Source organism: Eutrema salsugineum, unplaced genomic scaffold (genome assembly GCF_000478725.1).
Source record: "Eutrema salsugineum unplaced genomic scaffold, Eutsalg1_0 scaffold_19, whole genome shotgun sequence".
Classification (NCBI taxonomy): Eukaryota; Viridiplantae; Streptophyta; class Magnoliopsida; order Brassicales; family Brassicaceae; genus Eutrema; species Eutrema salsugineum.
Genome location: NW_006256838.1, coordinates 2,287,216 through 2,307,168, shown reverse-complemented (window position 1 = coordinate 2,307,168; position 19,953 = coordinate 2,287,216). Strand labels below are relative to the sequence as shown.

General features: G+C 32.4%; 3 protein-coding genes across 3 annotated transcripts; all 3 read left to right on the top strand.

The window, feature by feature from the left end:
- Nucleotides 1–4,484: 4,484 nt before the first annotated feature.
- On the top strand, nucleotides 4,485–6,418 carry LOC18019906. Its single transcript, XM_006402843.1, has 7 exons — nucleotides 4,485–4,634; nucleotides 4,744–4,830; nucleotides 5,068–5,304; nucleotides 5,392–5,547; nucleotides 5,635–5,688; nucleotides 5,799–5,945; nucleotides 6,044–6,418. The coding sequence occupies exons 1-7, from the start codon at nucleotides 4,485–4,487 to the stop codon at nucleotides 6,416–6,418; spliced, it is 1,206 nt and encodes a 401-aa protein (XP_006402906.1).
- A 679-nt stretch (nucleotides 6,419–7,097) lies between these two features.
- Nucleotides 7,098–9,655, top strand: LOC18019905 (cysteine--tRNA ligase 2, cytoplasmic). The gene is made up of 7 exons (XM_006402842.2): nucleotides 7,098–7,331; nucleotides 7,606–7,669; nucleotides 7,813–7,974; nucleotides 8,079–8,249; nucleotides 8,332–8,613; nucleotides 8,704–8,829; nucleotides 8,931–9,655. Exons 1-7 carry the CDS (start codon nucleotides 7,159–7,161, stop codon nucleotides 9,555–9,557), a joined length of 1,605 nt encoding a protein of 534 aa, XP_006402905.1. The 5' UTR covers nucleotides 7,098–7,158; the 3' UTR covers nucleotides 9,558–9,655.
- A 5,209-nt stretch (nucleotides 9,656–14,864) lies between these two features.
- LOC18019904 (lysM domain receptor-like kinase 3) lies at nucleotides 14,865–16,549 on the top strand. The gene has a single exon (XM_006402841.2). The coding sequence runs from the start codon at nucleotides 15,110–15,112 to the stop codon at nucleotides 16,406–16,408; it is 1,299 nt and encodes a 432-aa protein (XP_006402904.1). The 5' UTR covers nucleotides 14,865–15,109; the 3' UTR covers nucleotides 16,409–16,549.
- Nucleotides 16,550–19,953: the final 3,404 nt, after the last annotated feature.

Here is a 19,953-nt window from a genome sequence, read left to right as displayed (position 1 = left end):
CCATGAAAAATGTCTATAATTTTTTTTTATTACAGAGATATTGCGGTGAGTCAAAATTCCGTAGATCGACCCATTTCATTATTCTTAGGATTTTATTTTAAAGTAGAGTCAAATCTAACTAGGTCGATCCATGTATAATAAATCATGTGAAAATGAATCTTTTCTAACACGTCTAATGGTTCGCACGATCACATGATTGAACCGGACTGACCTGAATAATAAAGAAGCATAGTCAAATGAGGATTGGTTCGCAAGACCTATGATCAACGGCCGGATTGAGTTCGCTAATTACCTTACAATCGCAGTATACATTGAATCATTAGTAAGCAAGATGCATTTATTTGAGGGACAAGCATATCTTGTACCTTTCAAAACATGCAGCCCTGACAACATGTAACCTCACAAGCTATAATGTACACCAATCTAGCTATGGTAATATGTTTTAGAAGCGTAGAAACATGATTTGTAGAATACAAATTCAAATTGAGTTAAAGAAAATGAGCCCACCAGTCTCTTTCAGAGTTAGACACTATAGATTCTAACTCTACAGTATATGTACAATCAATGTCAATACCAAAAAAGATAAGATGTTGTTAGAGACTATTTTCGAAAAATTAGACATAGAAATATAATGCATACTTTTGTCACAATATTTTTAGAATTCTAGAAAATGATCGATGAGTTTGATTTAATAAAAAAAAAATATCGTATGGACTACCATTTATATAATTAGAAATGAGGAGAGCATCTTTTTCAGATATTGCATTAACGATGTTAGATGTATGTGAGGAAGATTTCTCTAGATTGCCAATTCTCATTGTTTCAAATATTTGCTATCACAATCTTTATATTATTATTTGAGTAGACATTTACATAAATGAATCTTTATTCGTAAGATATTACAAAATATTTTACATAAATGAACATTTATTTATAAGATATTACATAAATAAACCTTTACTTATAAGTTATTACATAAATAAATTTTATAAATATAGGAAGCTCAATTAAATATTTCTCCATAAGAGAGAGTTAAATATAGAACTTACAGATTTGTTTTGAATATATATGGATTGAAATCCAAAGTGTACAGTATTTAGTTTATTTATTTATTAAAATATTAAAATATATTCTATTATTTAAAATAATCAGTCTATATATATACAAAATCTGTTTATACTTTTGAAATATTTTTCATCTCTATATTATTATTTGAGTAGACATTTACATAAATGAACCTTTATTTGTAAGATATTACAAAATATTTTACATAAATAAACATTTATTTATAAGATATTACATAAATAAACCTTTACTTATAAGTTATTACATAAATAAATTTTATAAATATAGAAAGCTCAATTAAATATTTCTCCATAAAAGAGAGTTAAATATATAACTTACAGATTTGTTTTGAATATATATGGATTGAAATCAAAAGTGTACAGTATTTAGTTTATTTATTTATTAAAATATTAAAATATATTCTATTATTTAAAATAATCAGTCTATATATATAAAAAATCTATTTATACTTTTGAAATATTTTTCATTTGTATTTCATAATTGATGAATATCATTTTAGAAAATCAATTCAATTATTTTATAAAAAAAAAATGAAATATGTTTTCAAAATTTAAATTATAACTTTTACGGGTTTGTCGAAAAAATATTTTAGTAAATTACGAAATAGATTAAGTAGATGGGTTTGTCCACTTTGACAATCCCATATATAATTACTATTAACATAAATTATAGAATTTATTAACTAAAAATGATAGTTTGATCTCTAATAAAATATTTACAATTTTATTCTATTATAAATATATATTTAGATTCTAATCTATATTGATATATATATATATATATTAACATCATATCACTTTTATATTTAAAACTACTAATAATTAAACCGCATAACAAAACTAGCTCAAACTCCTATTCGGTAGATATATATACAAGTATATATCGGTTGTGTAATATTCATATATGTATTGTTATCTAATTATCATCAATTTTATTTATTTATATTTTTTGTTAAAGGTTTTTTTACCATCAATTTTAATTTAACCAAAAATAATCAAAATTAAATCTAAAGACAATTTAAAATTCATTACCCCGCACAATGTGCGGGTTAATTTCTAGTATATCTTGATTTTAAAAATTTTCAAACATTTCTTATCACAGTATATCACAATATGTGCCTCCCGAACTCTTGCCAATTCTCATTTTTTCAAACATTTCCTATCACAATATATGTTGATTTTAATTTTTTTAGTAAGGTCAACACTCTTAACTCAACATCTACCTGCGCGTGGTTAAAGCATATGTGAGAGAACTTCCATAAACAAAATAAAGATGTTTTATAGTGGTTTGTGTCTTTGTGATAGTGTTATCATTGTGTTACTATTTCGGATAATATGTTATTAACCAAAAGCAATAAAAAATAATAAAAAAATAATCATTAATAGGAAAAAAAAATTCATAATATCATCTGCATCTTCTAGTGGTTTAGCTGTATTAATATATGACATAAATATATTTCTACATTGCATATTCATTCTTTGAGAGTTAAATTTGAAATGACAAACTATAAATCTCAGAATTACTCAAGGTTTTCTATTTATAACATCTACTCGCTTAACAAAACTAAAGCAGCCTGTATAATGCATGTTGAGTGTAGAATTTAGATTTGGGTCAATTTGCTTTAGAGGTGGTCAGATCCGTATTGGGCCTTAGCCCACTTATATCAAATAATTATCCACATACTTGTGGACAATGGCCCAAAGGGTAGCCACTCCTCAAACAAAAACACAACAAAACTTAATGGAAAACTTAATCACAATGAAACAAGACATTGGTGACTGGCAATGGATATAGATTCGGGAATTCAAGTCGGTGACCTCCAAACAGCAAAACGGGAATGATTTACAGCAATAAAAGATCAAGCAAAATCCCACTGAAGCAGCACTACTTCATTACTCTTTAATCACACGAACAATAATTTAAGATACTAAATCTCCAAATTTTAACGAGAAGATGGAGAAAACGCATCATTTCATACCCAGATATGAAAATCACCAAACAGAAGACAATGACATACCAAATATTAGGTCATATATGTATAAACTAAACAACCAAAAATTATATATAATAAATAAGTAAACAAAAATATAAAATTAAGCAAAAGATAAGTAAAAGATAAGCAAAATATAAGAAATATGTAATAAACCCATTGATTTTTAGAAAAAAAAAATTGTGTTTTTGTTCTTACCTTCCTTTTTGATGATGAGATTTATATGGCTTGAAACCGTATCTGCAAAAATAGTTTTAACTTAGAGTTCAACAAAGTTATTACCGTTGCCTAGAAATTACAAAACAACTTTAAGAAACAATCACAAATAAGCCAGATGGGAACGCTTGATAATTTAGGGGTTAGGGAGATGTGTAAGCTACCTTCGTTACTTTTACTTCGGGGTTAATGGGAGGCTGACGAAGAAGTAAAGAGGTCGAAGCTACCTTCGTGTTCTCTGATTCTTTATATAGCACCGGCGATCAAAAAAACATATAAAGAAAAAAATGTACTGTGTTCTTGTTCTTCGTGTTGTCTATATCGTATCTGATCCGTATGTAGCTTTTTCTCTCTCTTCTCATCAGTAACATGTTTTTTTTGTTTGGTTTTAGTTTCTGCAGGAAATTTGCCCGTGATGGGCCGGAGCCGCCACGGACATGTACATCATTGATATCGATCATGAGTTGCTGAAGAACGAGAGGGAGAAAACTGAGCGAAAGAAAATGTAGAGGCTGATTCGATAAATTCCTTTTCTAAATTACTCTCTGTCTCTCTCTCTATAAGCGTGTATTAAGGATGTATTCTTCTAAATTACTCTCTCTCACTCTCAGTGTGTGTATTTGGCCTTATATGGTTTGTATTCGTATACGATGAATAAAAATACGTAATGGTAATGGTGGTGTGTTCTCGTGATGCATTTGGTATACGTAATTGGCTTTGTATACATTTAAAATGGAAAAAGATCGATTCAAAAAGTACGTGATACACATATATGTGCATTTTCATTGTCTGTGACATTATTGGATATACGTTTACCAAATTTTGGTGACCTCCATATATCATCATTATAATATTTAATTACCAGTGCTACCCTTTTTTCTACATTTGGAAAATCTATATGACCATCTTTATTGTCTTTGTATATGTCTGAAGTGAAAAAGTTGATTTAAAGTTACAGTTACTGATATGCATAATTGGAGAAACTTAATGTATCATATCGTTCAAATTTATTTCATTTCGCTTAAAATTTTTAATAAAAGAGTGGAGTATCAAAATTTTAGTGCATAGATCTGTACATTTTTATTGTCCATGACCTTTTTTGTTATATATAAAGCATTTAAACTAATCATCAATAAATCCAAAGAACCGAAAGCACACACAAAATATCAAAACAACTTGGATACTTTTAGTCATGATCGGGCGGATAAAAGCTAGATTAGTTGTGCTTAACATTGTAATTATAGCAATGATAGTGACTGGAAGTGAGTTCTTCGCTACCTGTGATGTCGAAATAGATCGACTTTTGAGAACACTCAATAAACCTCCTCTTAAATCCATCAAGGTTATTAAATTTGTGGACTAACATGAAAATTACATTTAACTACGTACACTGTTTTTCATTTTTGTTTGCTTTCAATTCCTAATTGTATACTTTTTTTAATTATGTGTAGAGTGGAGATGGATATATAATAGATTGTGTTCATATCAAAAATCATCCAATTTATGACCATCCTTTATTCAAAAATCACACCATTCAGGTTCATGAAGCTTTTTTAGTTATTTTTCTTAGTTACACAAAATCATTTGATAATACTTTTTGATAGATCTACAAATCATAAATATTTTTTTTTTCTTTAAAGTAGCACTAGATTAAAAATTTGGATCCAGCAACACTAAAAAAAGAAAAATTAATGATTTAACTAACTGCATTTGGGTTATCAATTTTGTTTTATGTTTGACATGCTTTTTTTTTTCTTAAAATTGTTATGTTGAAGATGAGGCCAAGTTATTACCCAAAAGGATGGAACAATATATCCTTGAACACCAAAGAACAATCAAGTATGGTGACTCAAAGCTGGAGCATTAAAGGGAGATGCCCCAAAAATAGTATTCCAATAAGAAGAACGAAAAAAGAAGATATTTTACGAGCAGGATCAATTGAAATATACCGAAAAAAGTTTCCTTACAACATTCCTCATCCCCAACAACAAAATCTAACTACAAAACATGAGGTGCATAAATATATCATATGTATATATATATATATATGTGTGTGTGTATGTTTATTTATAATTTTTAATGTGTATGTTCATATACAGCATGCCGTGGTTAATGTGGATGGAAAGTTTAATGGAGCGAGAGCGCGTATAAATGTGTGGAAACCTTTTGTAAAGCAAAACGAGTTCAGCCTCGCACAAATATGGGTTGTCGCTGAAGCTGGTGAAAGAACTAACACTATTGAAGCTGGTTGGCAGGTTTTAATTTGTTTTTGCAATTACACCAATATATATATATATATATAATTTTTCTTCTTATTTATGGCTCTCATTATTATTAACTAGGTGTACCCAAATAAATATGGTGATTTTAACCCTCACTATTTTATTTATTGGACTGTAAGTTTTAATTTCATTACCTTATTTTATTTTTTTCTTTTTTTATCTTTTCAAAATATGGAATAACATATGTAAATTTTTGTGTGTATTGTTTGGTAATATGAAAATAGAGAGATGATTACAAGAAAACAGGTTGCTACAATCTTGATTGTCCAGGCTTTGTTCTTGTCAACCAAGGATTTGCCTTAGGTGTGCCTGTAAAAGATATTTCTACCTTGAATGGTCAACAATATGAATTTCCCACAATAATATGGAAGGTATATATAATTTGTGCAACTTTTCATCATATGAATTTAACAAAAAAAAATTATGGTTTTTTTATAAACTAATAATGAAATATGTCATGTTATTATAGGACTCTCATTCAGGGCATTGGTGGTTGAAATTTAGTGACCATACACTTGTAGGGTATTGGCCTTCTAAATTATTTAATACTTTATCAATAGGTGCAAATAGTATACAGTTCGGAGGCGAAATAACAAATAAGGATAAATCTCAACACACAGAGACACATATGGGAAGTGGGCGTTTCGCACAAGAGGGATATCAAAAAGCTAGTTATTTTAGAAATGTTGAGATCATTAATGAAAATGATCTTCCGCAACAACCAGTGGGTGCACATCCTATTACGCGAGAACAGAATTGTTACAATCTCGCTCTTGGCAATCATTTTGTTTGGGGGACTTTCTTTTACTATGGTGGTCCTGGTCAAAATCCTAATTGTAGATGATTAGGACTCATATATAATGGTGTGTGTTGTAACAAAACTTAAAAGTAAAATAATATTTTTATTTAACAATCTATATATTGTTTTGCAAAAATAAATGCTTAAAACGTTAAAATCCCTTCGGTCTACAGTGTTGTGTTTACAATAATATTTTTATTTAACAATGTATATAATGTTGTGTTTTCTCTGATTTTGTATATAGGTTGCGAGAAGCCTCAGCTTTCCACTATCCAAGTACTTGTACAGAAGATAATATGCGGAATCCAAAATCTTTTGAGGAAGAAACTACTCTCGATGCGTTAAAACACTCGAAGCAATTGCCCAGACAGCTATGTTGTTCTGTTAATGTCTGCATTTTTTTTTTTGTGTGTGTGTAAACTTAGCCATGGTTTTAACTTTTAACACAAGAGGCTAAAGCTTTTGATGGAGAAAACTGAGCCTTGGCCATAAGTCTAAAAATGTAAATGAAAAGCCTTAAAATTAAATATTAGTCGACAAAATTTTTTTTTCCTTTTGTGCACAAATCTTAGTCAACGAATAAATAAATGAAAAAACAGAAAGTAAACAAAAATGAATTAAAGAAGGTTTATTAGGTTACGATTAAATTAGTCAACGAATTAGAAAAAAAAAAGGAAAGTAAAAGATGGGAAGGTTTAAGAAGGGGCCGTAAATATTTCTTCTCCCTGACGACGTGAAATTCTGGAACCGAGAGAGAGCGATTAGGATAATCGATTTGGTCAGAGATGGAGGCAGAGAAGGTAGAATTGAAGTTGCATAATACGATGAAGCAACAGAAGCAAGTGTTGATTCCGATAAACCCTGGTCAGATCGGAATGTATGTCTGCGGCATTACCGCCTATGACCTCAGCCATATCGGCCACGCTCGCGCCTCTGTTGCCTTTGACGTCCTTTACAGGTTCTCTTATCAATCTCTTATACTTATCGATTTTGCTCTAGGAATGGTTGTTTTGTAATGGAATCTGTTTTAGATCTCTGAGGTTTGAAATTTGGTGTTTCTGCATTCTTAAAATCTGTGACCTTAACGCTAAGTTTTATCAAGTTTAGAATTGAGCATTCTTTTGTTTGCCTATCGTAAGATTCTTCTCTAATTTCATAACATTTAACCAATCTGGAGATTTTGGAATCGAAGAGGTTTAGGGTTTATCTCTGTACCTCTACTTGTTGTGCAGATACTTAATGCATTTGGGTTATGAAGTTACTTATGTCCGTAATTTCACAGATGTTGATGACAAGGTACGAGATTTTTTCCTTGTCTTATTCTTCTTGAAAGCTATAATTACACTTGTATTTTCCCGGAAAACGTTGTTCCATTCTCTTTTCCTTTTTCATAGTTTGGTTCAGAACACTCTAACATCTGAAAACTGGAAACTGTTCAGGTGATCAAAAGAGCTAACGAGTGTGGGGAGAACCCTTTGGATTTGAGCAATCGTTTTTGCGAGGAGTATCTTGTAGATATGGCTGCTCTTCAGTGCCTCCTTCCAACCCACCAGCCTCGTGTCAGTGACCATATGGATCACATTGTCAAGATGATAGAAAAGGTCTCTGCTTTCTTCCTTCTTCTTATTCTCGTTTCCTTCAATATTCTTGGCTGTAATTCTCAGTAATGTTTTTAATCATCCAAATGCATGCTTCCTTGCTACAGATCATTGAGAACGAATGTGGGTATGTAGTGGCTGGTGATGTGTTTTTCTCGGTTGATAAGTCACCGAGTTACGGTCAGTTATCTGGCCAACTTCTGGATCATACCCAAGCTGGTAAGCGAGTTGCTGTTGATCCAAGGAAACGCAATCCTGCTGACTTTGCGTTATGGAAGGTCTGACAAGTAAAAAAATCTATTTTGTTGAATTCTTCTCTTGAGTGCCTTTGGAGTTAATGGTGAATGGAAATTTATGCAGGCTGCAAAACCTGGTGAACCAAGTTGGGAGAGCCCCTGGGGTCCAGGAAGACCAGGATGGCATATCGAGTGCAGCGCAATGAGCGGTCATTACCTGTCTCCGAGATTTGACATTCATGGTGGTGGTATCGATCTGAAATTCCCGCACCATGAAAATGAGATTGCCCAGACATGTGCTGCTTGTGAAAACAGTGGTGTGAACTTCTGGTTGCATAACGGGCATGTCACTATCAATGAAGAGAAGATGGCAAAATCAAAGAAAAACTTTAAAACGATTAGACAAGTATGTTTCTTTACTTGTTCCAATACTATGATCAACTGAGTTTTCTTTGTGTGTTCTCGTGGCTAATGCAGAACTGTTGAATCTGTGTAGATCACGGCTGAGTACCATCCTCTGGCTCTGAGGCACTTCTTGATGAGTGCACATTACCGGTCTCCTCTGAACTATTCTAAGTCACAGCTAGAGAGTTCGTCAGATTCTTTATATTATATTTATCAGGTGCAGGTCTTCCCAAATTTGATTTGCTTGGCTCTCTTTAAATCAAAACTGTAATATGTTTCGAACCATAATAACCCTGATATCTTTTCTTCTTTGTATAGACATTACAAGATCTTGTTGAAGCTCTGTCTCCATATCAAGAGGCATTAAAAGACGATAACGGAAAGGCTGAACAGACTTCTGAAGCCAGAGACGTAATCAAGAAAGTGAAGAGCGAGTTTGAAGCGAAAATGTCAGACGACTTGAACTCATCTCCTATACTCACGGGTGCTTTCCAAGACGCGATGAAATTCATCAACGTTTCAATCACCAAGCTCAAGAAAATGCAGAAGAAGCAGCGGATTTCGTTGGTTGTGTCACTGGTGGAAGTTGAGAAAGCAGTGAGGGAAGTTCTTGATGTGCTTGGCTTGCTCACGGCATTAAGCTATGCCGAGTTGTTGAAAGAGATGAAACAGAAGGCACTAACAAGGGCAGGATTGGGAGAAGAGGAGATTTTGCAGAAGATAGAAGAAAGAAGAATTGCAAGAAAGAATAAAGATTTCAAGAGAAGCGATAAGATTAGAGAGTTGTTGGCAGTTAAAGGAATCTCCCTCATGGATATTCCTGGAAAAGACACTGTGTGGAGGCCCTGCATCCCTTGGACCCCTAAGCCAAAATCCGGTTTAGACAAAACCTTGATTATCGGAATCGGTTTCATTCTCTTAGGCGTCTTCATCTATAGACGTTGAACTGTTTGAGAGTTTTTGGGATTGAATGGAATCTGTAGTTTCTAATTTTTAGCACATAAACGATCAAATTTGAGACTTTTTGATGTTGAGATTTCTACTTGCAGTTCAACAAAGTTATTGAACTTGCAGTTCAAATTATTACCGTTGCCTACAAATTACAAAAAGAAAAAACAACTGAAACAATCACAAACGTATTGAAGGGTTCAGTTTTTCAAGAGTTTAAAATTTTAGAGATACTACTTTTATTGGTTTATGGATTCTGTATATTCTTAATAAAATCTAGTGTTGTAGAGTAACTAAACTGGTGTTACTCAAAATGTTTGGTTATACGTGAGTTATTGGAGTGTGAACTCTTTACAATTTCTTACATCAATTACTCCGCGTTAATCCTATAAACCACTTTTTTTTTTCACTCGCGTGCGCTTTTTTTTTGTGAATGGAACTATAACGATGAATGGAGCTAGACGAAGGGGAGACGTCTCAGTTTTGTGTAACGTAGTTTGTGAATTGTGATTATATATAGTGAATATCGTTGATCAAAACATTATAGACGATAAAACACAACCGCAGATAAATCTTATTAAAAAAAAAACATTACAAAAAAATAAGCTAAAAAAATTGTTCCTAGCAATAATCTTAATTTGTCGGGTTCTTCTTCGTGGTTGGCATCATAACTGATCCACAGGTGTCTTTTTAACACACAAGTTTCGCTCTCTCTCTCTTTCATCAGTAGACAACAAGTTTATTTATATTAATAACAGAACTATGTTTTTGTTGGTGCAGCTTCTTTGGCAGGAACAATGCCGATCTTGCAAAAGACGTAAGAGACATAATATTAATATCTGATGTTGCATAGTAATGATATATAAACATATTGATATGATTAAAATCGATAACTTAACATCTTTTGATATTAGAAGAATATTAGGTCATATATAAACTAAACAACCAAAAAACTATATATAATAAATAAATAAACAAAAATATAAAATTAAACAAAACATAAGTAAAAGATAAACAAAATATAAGAATTATTGCATGATAATGATATATAACCATATTAATATGATTAAAATCGATAACTTAACATCTTTTGATATTAAAAAAATTATATTATATATAAACTAAACAACCCAAAAATTATATATAATAAATAAATAAACAAAAATATAAAATTAAGCAAAAGATAAGTAAAAAATAAGCAAAATATAAGAATTATTGCATAGTAATGATATATAACCATATTAATATGATTAAAATCGATAACTTAATATATTTTGATATTAGAAAAATATTTGCTCATATATAAACTAAACAACCAAAAAATTATATATAATAAATAAATAAACAAAAATATAAAATTAAGCAAAAGATAAGTAAAAGATAAGCAAAATATATGAATTATGTAATAAACCGAATGATTTTTAGAAGAAAAAAATTGTGTTTTTGTTTTTACATTCCTTTCTGATGTTGAAATTTCTATGGTTTGAAACGGTATTTGTAAAAATAGTTTCAACTTAGAGTTCAACAAAGTTATTACCGTTGCCTAGAAATTACAAAAAAAACTCTAAGAAACAATCACAATTACATATCCGGAGCAGCCACGGACATGTACATCATCGATATAGATGAGTTGCTGAAGAACAAGAAAGAGAAAATTGAGCGAAAGAAAATGTAGCAGACCGATTCGATAAGTTCTTCTTCTAAATTACTCTCTGTTTCTTAACTACTGTCTCTAAATTACTCTCTGTAAGCGTGTATTAAAGCTGTATTCTTCTAAATTACTCTCTCTCTCATTCTCAGTGGGTGTATTTGGCCTTATATGGTTTGTACCCGTATACGATGAACAAAATATTCATATCTGATGTTGCATAGTAAAGATATATTAATTAATATGATTAAAATCGATAACTTAACATCTTTTGATATTAAAAAAAATATTAGGTGAAATATAAACGAAACATAAACTATATATATAAAAAACTTAAAGAAAAATATAAAATTAAGCAAAATATAAGTAAAAAATAAGTAAAAATATATATCATTAATAAATAAAATAGAAATTGTAGAGGCTCTCTATGGCTAAAAATTTGAGGGACTGAATGGAATCTATAGTTTCTAATTTCTAGCACAGAAACAATCAAATTTGAGACTTCTTGATACTGAGATTTCTATGGTATGAAATGGTATATGCAAAAATAATTCCAACTTAACAAAGTTATTACCGTTGCTTACAAATTACAAAACAACTCTAAGAAACAATCCCAAACATAATAGAGGGTCCAGTTTTTCAAGATTTTACATTTATTGCCGTGTTTGTTGGATGATCATGTTAAGGAGACATAAGACATTCGTTTCTTCCTTACCTTCAATATCAATAGTATATTATATAGATCAACTTTTTCTTGTTTCTTTTTATTATTGGATTGTATTATCATATAGTAAACTATGGCGTCTACTTTATAAAAAACAAACATCGAATAGCTGTTGTAGTCGGCTAAAAACCTGCATGTTGATCTAGCCCAGCTTTATCATGACTAAATCTGAACTAATTTTAAAGCTTTAAAATCATATCAAAACCTGATATTCGATCCGGTCCATATAGAGGCAAAATTGGCCAGGGTTACTTAAGCTATCAAAATTATTATATTCATTTTTTATGTTAATAGCGGTGTTTGCCTGGTCAGTAAAATCGAAATTGATCGAATTAACCAATCAGAATAATCCTGATAGACGCATGCGATTCATCAAGTTTATTATACAGCCTAGATTAACAAGAGCAGTGATTGTGATTTGTGAATCTGGAGCAAAGCATGTATAGTTTGGTTGGTAAGATTTTATCACTGCGGTAAAAGGTATAAAAACAATGAGAAGAGTGGAAAGTAATTATGTTTCCACGTAAAAAAAAAACGGATGAAAATTGAAATGGGGCCAAGTACTAAAGTGAAAACTCCAGACTCTAGATGCTGGATTGAAGACTGAAGAGAGGTTTTTACCCCTCACAGAACCGTGCTTACCATGTAGTGAAAAAGGCTTTCACCTTAAGCCCCTAATATATGTAAATTTTTTAGAACCTCCATTTTTTATGAGGTAGTTAAGTGGTTTAAAGTTGGTGTGAGTTTTTTTTTTACATAAAATGTTTTTTTATTTTTGTTTATAAAACGAAAAAAAATAGATTTAAAATTGAATGGCCTAGTTATCATATTTATAGAAAGAGAATTAGTTAGGAACTTCGATTATGAGAGTTTGGTGAAAGAGTTTATTGAAAAAGAAGGAAGAAAAATTATGTTTTAATTAGTTTTTTTTAGATTAAGATTTTATTTTTGAATATTTTATATGATTTTAAATTATATTATATTTTTTTTTAAACGAAAAAAGCTCCAATTTTTAAGTTTGTCTTAAGCCTTTATAAACCTTCGCACTGACCCCTCATACCTGGACGTGGTGTATATTTTTTTAACCGAAGCATGTGACTCCATTAACTTGAACGTGAATCCGCCCTTGGTTAAAATTGTCTGTGAGCTGGTTTTGCTTAATTTTACTGAGTTTTAATTTCGCTTGAAGTACATACTAAAGCAAGGTAAAAGACAAAATAATCAGAATATACATGTATATCTTCGTAATCTCACATCATTTCAAGTATGGTGGAATTTGACAGACATGACTTACTCTGTTTATTACTGATTAATTCCTTAACTGGAAATCCATATGAATCTTGACAGCTTTGTATATTGTATAATAATTTATAATTGAAAAATAACAATAAAAAATTGTGATGAGAAAAGAACGATAACTTGCTTTTTGTATATTGCATTCACTAAATTCTCTCTATTGACTTTGTACTAAAGAATATATATATATATATATATGTTCTTGCTACTAAGATCCTTAAATGTCTGTACTGGCTGAGGTTGTCGGAAGATGAACCCAATTAGAACATTAGATAGCAACAGCATCATTCATCAACATGGCGTAGATTAAGGGAAAGACAAAAATGTGTTTGTCAATAAACACAACTATTTGCGGTTGACTTCATATGACCGTGTTGATCATTTGTTTGTTTCACATCGGTTCTCCTATTGTCTCATAACTCATTCAAATCCGATATTGTTATACTTTAAATTTTGGTATCTACGGATTTACTTTGAATTAATCCAAAATATCCTTAATCACGGTCAATGTATACTTGAACGTAGTAACTGATCACAATATATTACCGATACAGGCAGGTTATTACTCCGAAGATTAGGAACATATTGAAGCTCCACAAGGGCAGTGATTGTGAAGCTGAACAATGAAGTTGCTATATTTTAACTGGTCATAATGTTAGTCTTTTTTCCTCGGTCAAACTACGCATCCCAAAACATCCCACGTACCTAAAATAGATAATTAAAGGAACGACTAATAAAAAAATTTTGATCACACTAACACCTTTCACGAATGGGCGTTACTTGTATAACAGAGCGCCATAGCTTAATATCATGCAAGAATATTAGGATTCCCATACGGATTGGAAATTCTTGGGTCACTGGCCATCCGCCGGGAGTGGTAGTTTCCACCGCCTGTCCAGGGTTGAGCATTATTAAACGAATTATGGATACTCAGACTTAGTCCCTGAATAATTACGTGTACACACACACTCGGTCCTCCTTGTCATTGTCACATTGTCTCCATATTAATTATCATAAGTTTTGTTTTAGTTATTTATTTTTTTTCCAAATGTACACAGTTCTATGTATCTAGATTTACTCAACAGATACTAAAAAGACCATTCTATTTGGTGAAAGAAAAACGACAAAGAGAACCAATCTGGCATTGCAATCACGTGAACTTATAAAATATTTACTATAAATAAAGAGTTACAAAAAGAGAAAATCGTCATAAAGCAATGTCATCCTTCACGTCACTTGTTTGCAGAATTTCTACGCTGTTTTCACATCCTCGACTCGTGGCCAATTTGTCACCTCTTATCGTATAGATTCGTTTCTCAATTCCCTTTGTCCTCTACTGTGTGAATCTAAACACGAATAATCAAGGGTTATTAGCGGGACTAAAAAACATATCAGCAGTGAAATGTAGAGATTCCAAGATCGGATAGTATTTGAAGTGAACCATATTATATATTTTGATTTCCAGTTTAAGGGAGTTATTACCACCTTCTGTCCAAACTCAAGTTTTTAACCAATCTAAACACAAATAGATTTTTATTGGTTAAAAAGTACTAGAATCTAATTATGTGAACAGTTTGATCTAGCATCACCATTATTTGTGTGTGTACTTAGAAGAGCTTTCTTTTATTAATTTTTAAAAAGAGAAGTCTTCGCATTTTCTCAATAGATTCGACCTGGAAAATCAGAGACCTCTTTCTCTATAAATCGGCGCTGACAAAAGCAAACCCAGAGAATTCAGACTTTCCATCATCCGCTAAAATGCGCGTGTCTCCGCGTCGACTATAATGCGCATGTCTCCGTCTTCGCTTTTCTTCGTCGTAACCTCTCTCTGATTTTATAGAATTTCCTTTTCAGTTATTAAAACCACAAAAATTTGTCTGTATGTGCAAAACGAAAATGGGCGTCAATGCTTCAGAGCCAACCCGAACGCGATCGCGGCCGAGTCAATCTCAGGGGAGACACCACCGGGCTCCGCCGACACGGTCTCCGTCAACGAGCATCACCGGTACGACAACCACAACGACCTCGAATTCCAACAAAACTGGTGTTTCCTCCTCCACCGGTGCTTCTTCTTCAGCCGCAAGCCGAACATCTCTCGCTAGTCTCCGAGAATCCTTACCGGAGAATCCTCACATATACGACGTCGCCGAAATCCGTGCCGCCACCAACAATTTCCTTGCTCACCGTCTATCTTCCTCCTCCTCTAAAGCCTCGTGGCGCTGCAATTTGCGAGGGAGAGAGGTTGTTGTGTTCCAGAGGAAGTTCAGGCGGAGAATCGCCAAGGATGAGCTTAGGGATCGCCTTTCCGATATCTGCCGGAGCCACCACGGAAGCATCATCAATCTACTCGGCGCCTCTGTCTCCGGCGGAGGAGGAGGAGGAGGCGATCACATCTATCTAGTCTACGAGTATGTCAACGGAGCATCCCTCGCCGATTGCTTGAGAAACCCTAAGAACCCTAATTTCACCGTTTTATCGAATTGGACCTCTCGGATCCAAATCGCGACGGATCTCGCTCACGGGCTCGATTACATCCACAATAAGACTGGATTGAAGATCGAAAACCTCGTCCACAATCACATCAAGAGCTCGGCAGTGATCGTGACGGAGCCGAATTTCAACGCCAAGATCTGCCACTTCGGCACCGCGCAACTCTGCGGGGAAACAGACGAAACGTCACCGGAGAGAGACGGATCGAGAAGTTCCAGGCGATCAGATAGCAGAGCTCTCAGATTCGAAGGAGTGAGAGGCTACATGTCGCCGGAGTTTCAGTCTTCGGGAATCGCCACTCAGAAATCAGACGTGTTCGCCTTCGGAGTGATGATGCTGGAGCTTCTTTCCGGCGAGGAGCCGTTGAAATACAGGTACGATAAACACACCGGAGATTTCGAGCGGACGTCGGTGATAGAAACCGCGAAAGCTTCAATCGACGCCGAAGATAGCGACGTAGAGGGGCGGTTGAGGAGGTGGATGGATCGGAGATTGGGGGATTCATTTCCTGTGACGGTGGTGGAGAAATTAACGCGGTTAGCGTTGGAATGCGTGCAGGATGATCCGGTGAATCGGCCGGAGATGGGAAGAGTCGCCGGGAAAATATCTCAACTTTATTTGGAATCGGAAAAATGGTCAACGAATATGAAACGGCCAACAGATATCACCGTCTCCTACGCTCCCAGATGATGGAATCAAATATTCAATTTTCTTTTTCTTTCGTCCTTTCATAATTTGTATATTCGTATTCGTGGGTAGGCTTTTTTTTTTCTAGATTAATTGTTGATGATTTGGTTGTAATTACGTTATGAAGTTTGTTAAAGAGTAATACTTCACAATTTTGGTTTGTTTACATTACAAGTAAATGGAATTGTGTTCGTGGGGCATGAACAATATAAAGAACTTGTGTTAATTCACATCCTTTTCCAAACGTTGTTTGGGAAAGTATGTTGTCAGTTAGGTAGAGGTTAGTTTTTTTTTATGTAAAAGGATTTGTGCAATAAAATCAAAAGTCAAAACGATGAAGAAGACGTACGAGTTATGAGGTTTTAGAGTCGTGTGGTGTGGATGAGGTTTTAAGTCAAGACCTATGAGTTATGAGGGACCAATCTCACATTAATGCTTTTGTAAACAAAGAAATTTTCTGACTAATAAAAAAGTGCAAATGTTATCTCGTCCACACTATAAATGTTTCAGAAGTCAATTTGCTTTCTATTTACTTCAGAATCATGTCTAAGCTTACACTTCTTCAGTTCTCCTACTATGAAACAGTTGCGAGGTTACTTTCACGACATGGGCTTTTGCATAGGTCTTAATATTGGGCTTATTTTACATCATAGCCCAATGGCTTTTTACTGTTTATCTACTGCAAGCATTGAGCTTAAACGAGTAACACAAAGTTTGGTTTATTTCAACTAGGTAAAATTATTTTATATTATTGATTAATGCCTATTCTAGTTATAAATTATTTTTTAAATATTTATACGATTTAAAAGTTTTCATGTTTTTCATATATACACCATTTATAATTATAAGGTTTAAAAGTTTTCATATGTTCTTTCATATGTAGACCGTTTTTGTTTTAATATACATGATTGATTAATAAATACATGTTGTCAGCTGCATCTTAAAAGGAAAAACGTGATCCAAAGGGATATTTTGGTTGAATAATGAAGATTCTATGATGCATCCTCCTACAAACAATTGTATGCTCTACAAACAAAAGTTCTCATAACCAATATATTATATATTATTTTTCTTAAAAGACCATATGTCATTACTCATTACTATCTGAGGTCAAATAGTGACAGAGCATCAAAGGTGGAATTTCTTAGATTAACGGTCAAATAGTAACTACCAATTAAGCAGATTATAAAAGGATAGATAAAAAAGAGGATTAAATTCATGAATATAAGAGGAAAGGAGAAGAGAATGAGAGGTCAAGTCAAAAGAAGTCCACATCACATCACTTCACACACGCAAAAGCATACCAATGCCTTGTCTTGTCAAATCATTTTGCATCTCGACAAAATCTAACTCCTATACATATACATACACTGATACACAAACATATACATGAAATAAGTGCTCCTTTAGAGCTATTTAATAAATGATGTATTTTTATTCTTTTTTATTCCGAGGTAGATCATGGCCAAACCTAGAGTAATAGCCAAATATGTAGAAAATTGGTTATTATTATCAAATGAAAATGTCTATAATATTCAAGTGGATGGTCAACAGTAGAGACAAGGCGTTAATGAGATTTCAATCATGACCTCAACTTATATATAATACTTTTACTACTATAATTAACCGCATGATTACAACCACTTGGTTTAGAAGGTATTTTTCGTGGTGTAAATTAATAACATAACATTTTGAATACAGCTTTAGAATAACTTTTTCAGATTTGTAATGAGTGCGGTGGTATTGGAGATGCGTTTTTAGGAGAACATCAGAACATGGAAATGTAAACATTTTTTTTTTATAGAAATTTTTTATATATATTGTATAATGATTTGGACAAAAACATGTGATTTAACAATATAACACTACTGTATTTTGCAACAAATTATATTGTTTTGTGGAAAACAACCATGTACTTTAGCGTGTATAAATATCAAAATATAATGCGACCTACCAAAATAGTTTGAAACTCTAATAATACATTGCACTTTTACACACATTTCGGGGGAAGCGTTTAATTACCTTGAAGTTTGATTTGAAGAAACAGGAAAGTTGAAAGAAAAAAAAAAAATAAAGAAAATATAAACTTATATTTATATTTATCTATTACAGATAGGTCGTCTCAACCATTGCAATGATAAATCAATCGTTTACTATATTAGATTGAAGACAATAATCATAAGAATCGATTTAGTATTTATTGAGGTAGTTGCTGTTGAAATACAACATTTAAGCAATAGTCGGACGATGGTTCGCAATTCTGTGGATAAATTAAGTTTTGCCTGGTGAATCGGTGGTAAAACAATACCGTTGCGTACATTCTATATTCTTTTTTAAAACAACCGTTTGAGATAGTATTCAATGATAGATCTTCTCTTCATAAATGAGGCAAGACTTTGAAAATCGGTCAATGGTATTCAAAAATCTAATATAGACAAATAGACTAATATATATATCTAAAATTACTCATGTTCACATATTTGTTTTTGCATGCAATTGATTAGAAAGTTGAGAAGCTTTGGTCGAGAAAGTAGGTGCCATGGGTGGCAGATAGGGCAATAACAGCCTTTGGAAACAAGAACATTATCCTATATGAGTGTATGACCACACCAAAAGATCTTGTTTCAGTCTTAACTTTAACTCTTGAAGTAAAATCTTCGTTCTCCAAACAAAAAGCAGCTGAGATTTACTGTTTCACCATCTGTTTTTTTTTTTTTTTAAATCTTACATTTACATTAACTTATCCATATTCAATCCTTAACAAACACTTCTTCTGTCTTATGCCACAATACTTAGCAACAGAACTGGAGACTCCAGCTTTTCTTGTCTCTTTCTTTCTATTCAGATACTTTTGTAAATATTAGTATTATATATATATATAATTATTGATAGTTTAATAATTATTAATATATTATCAAATATGCAATTATCGAATCGCGTGGACCATATATGGCCCAAATGGTTGACCAAAACAAACAAAATTAGTCTCCCATCCCTTCTACCCCAAATTGCATTATGGCATGAGATGACAAATTCTTATCAAAATTAAAAGCTTATATAATCTTTTCGTTTAACATGCAATACTCGGAATATATGGTAGCGTGAGATTTTTCAGATATTATATGATTATATACATTTAAATTAATAATCAAACTATTTTATAATGCACTGTAAATTTGATACTACCCGCACGGCCGCACGACAAGTTATTTGTCTAATACAAAATAATTTGATCTAAGCATACGGAAAATCTAAGTATACATATGTAGTTTGATAGGATCATCATTATGTAGGATTTGTAATTTTAAGAAGGAAATGATTATCACTTTTAATTATAATAAAAAACGAGCTAACATATCAACTTGTGATTTGTTTATATGTCATTAAGAAAGTGATCATTTATCTTCAAGAAATTATAGGATACGCATGGTATATTTTCCTATTCACAATTATCTGTTCAAAACAATTTGAGTTCAAGGATTTCAAAGTACAAATCAGCTCGATTTTTAGTGGAGGTTAAATTTCCAGTGAGCGAAGATTATTCCTCA

Coding starts and splice junctions, on each gene's coding strand:
- LOC18019906 (XM_006402843.1), top strand. CDS start 4,485: ATGATCGGGCGGATAAAAGCTAGATTAGTTGTGCTTAACATTGTAATT. Junction 5,305..5,391: donor ATCTAACTACAAAACATGAG/GTGCATAAATAT, acceptor GTTCATATACAG/CATGCCGTGGTTAATGTGGA. Junction 5,548..5,634: donor CTATTGAAGCTGGTTGGCAG/GTTTTAATTTGT, acceptor ATTATTAACTAG/GTGTACCCAAATAAATATGG.
- LOC18019905 (XM_006402842.2), top strand. CDS start 7,159: ATGGAGGCAGAGAAGGTAGAATTGAAGTTGCATAATACGATGAAGCAA. Junction 7,670..7,812: donor TCACAGATGTTGATGACAAG/GTACGAGATTTT, acceptor GAAACTGTTCAG/GTGATCAAAAGAGCTAACGA. Junction 7,975..8,078: donor TTGTCAAGATGATAGAAAAG/GTCTCTGCTTTC, acceptor TCCTTGCTACAG/ATCATTGAGAACGAATGTGG.
- LOC18019904 (XM_006402841.2), top strand. CDS start 15,110: ATGTGCAAAACGAAAATGGGCGTCAATGCTTCAGAGCCAACCCGAACG.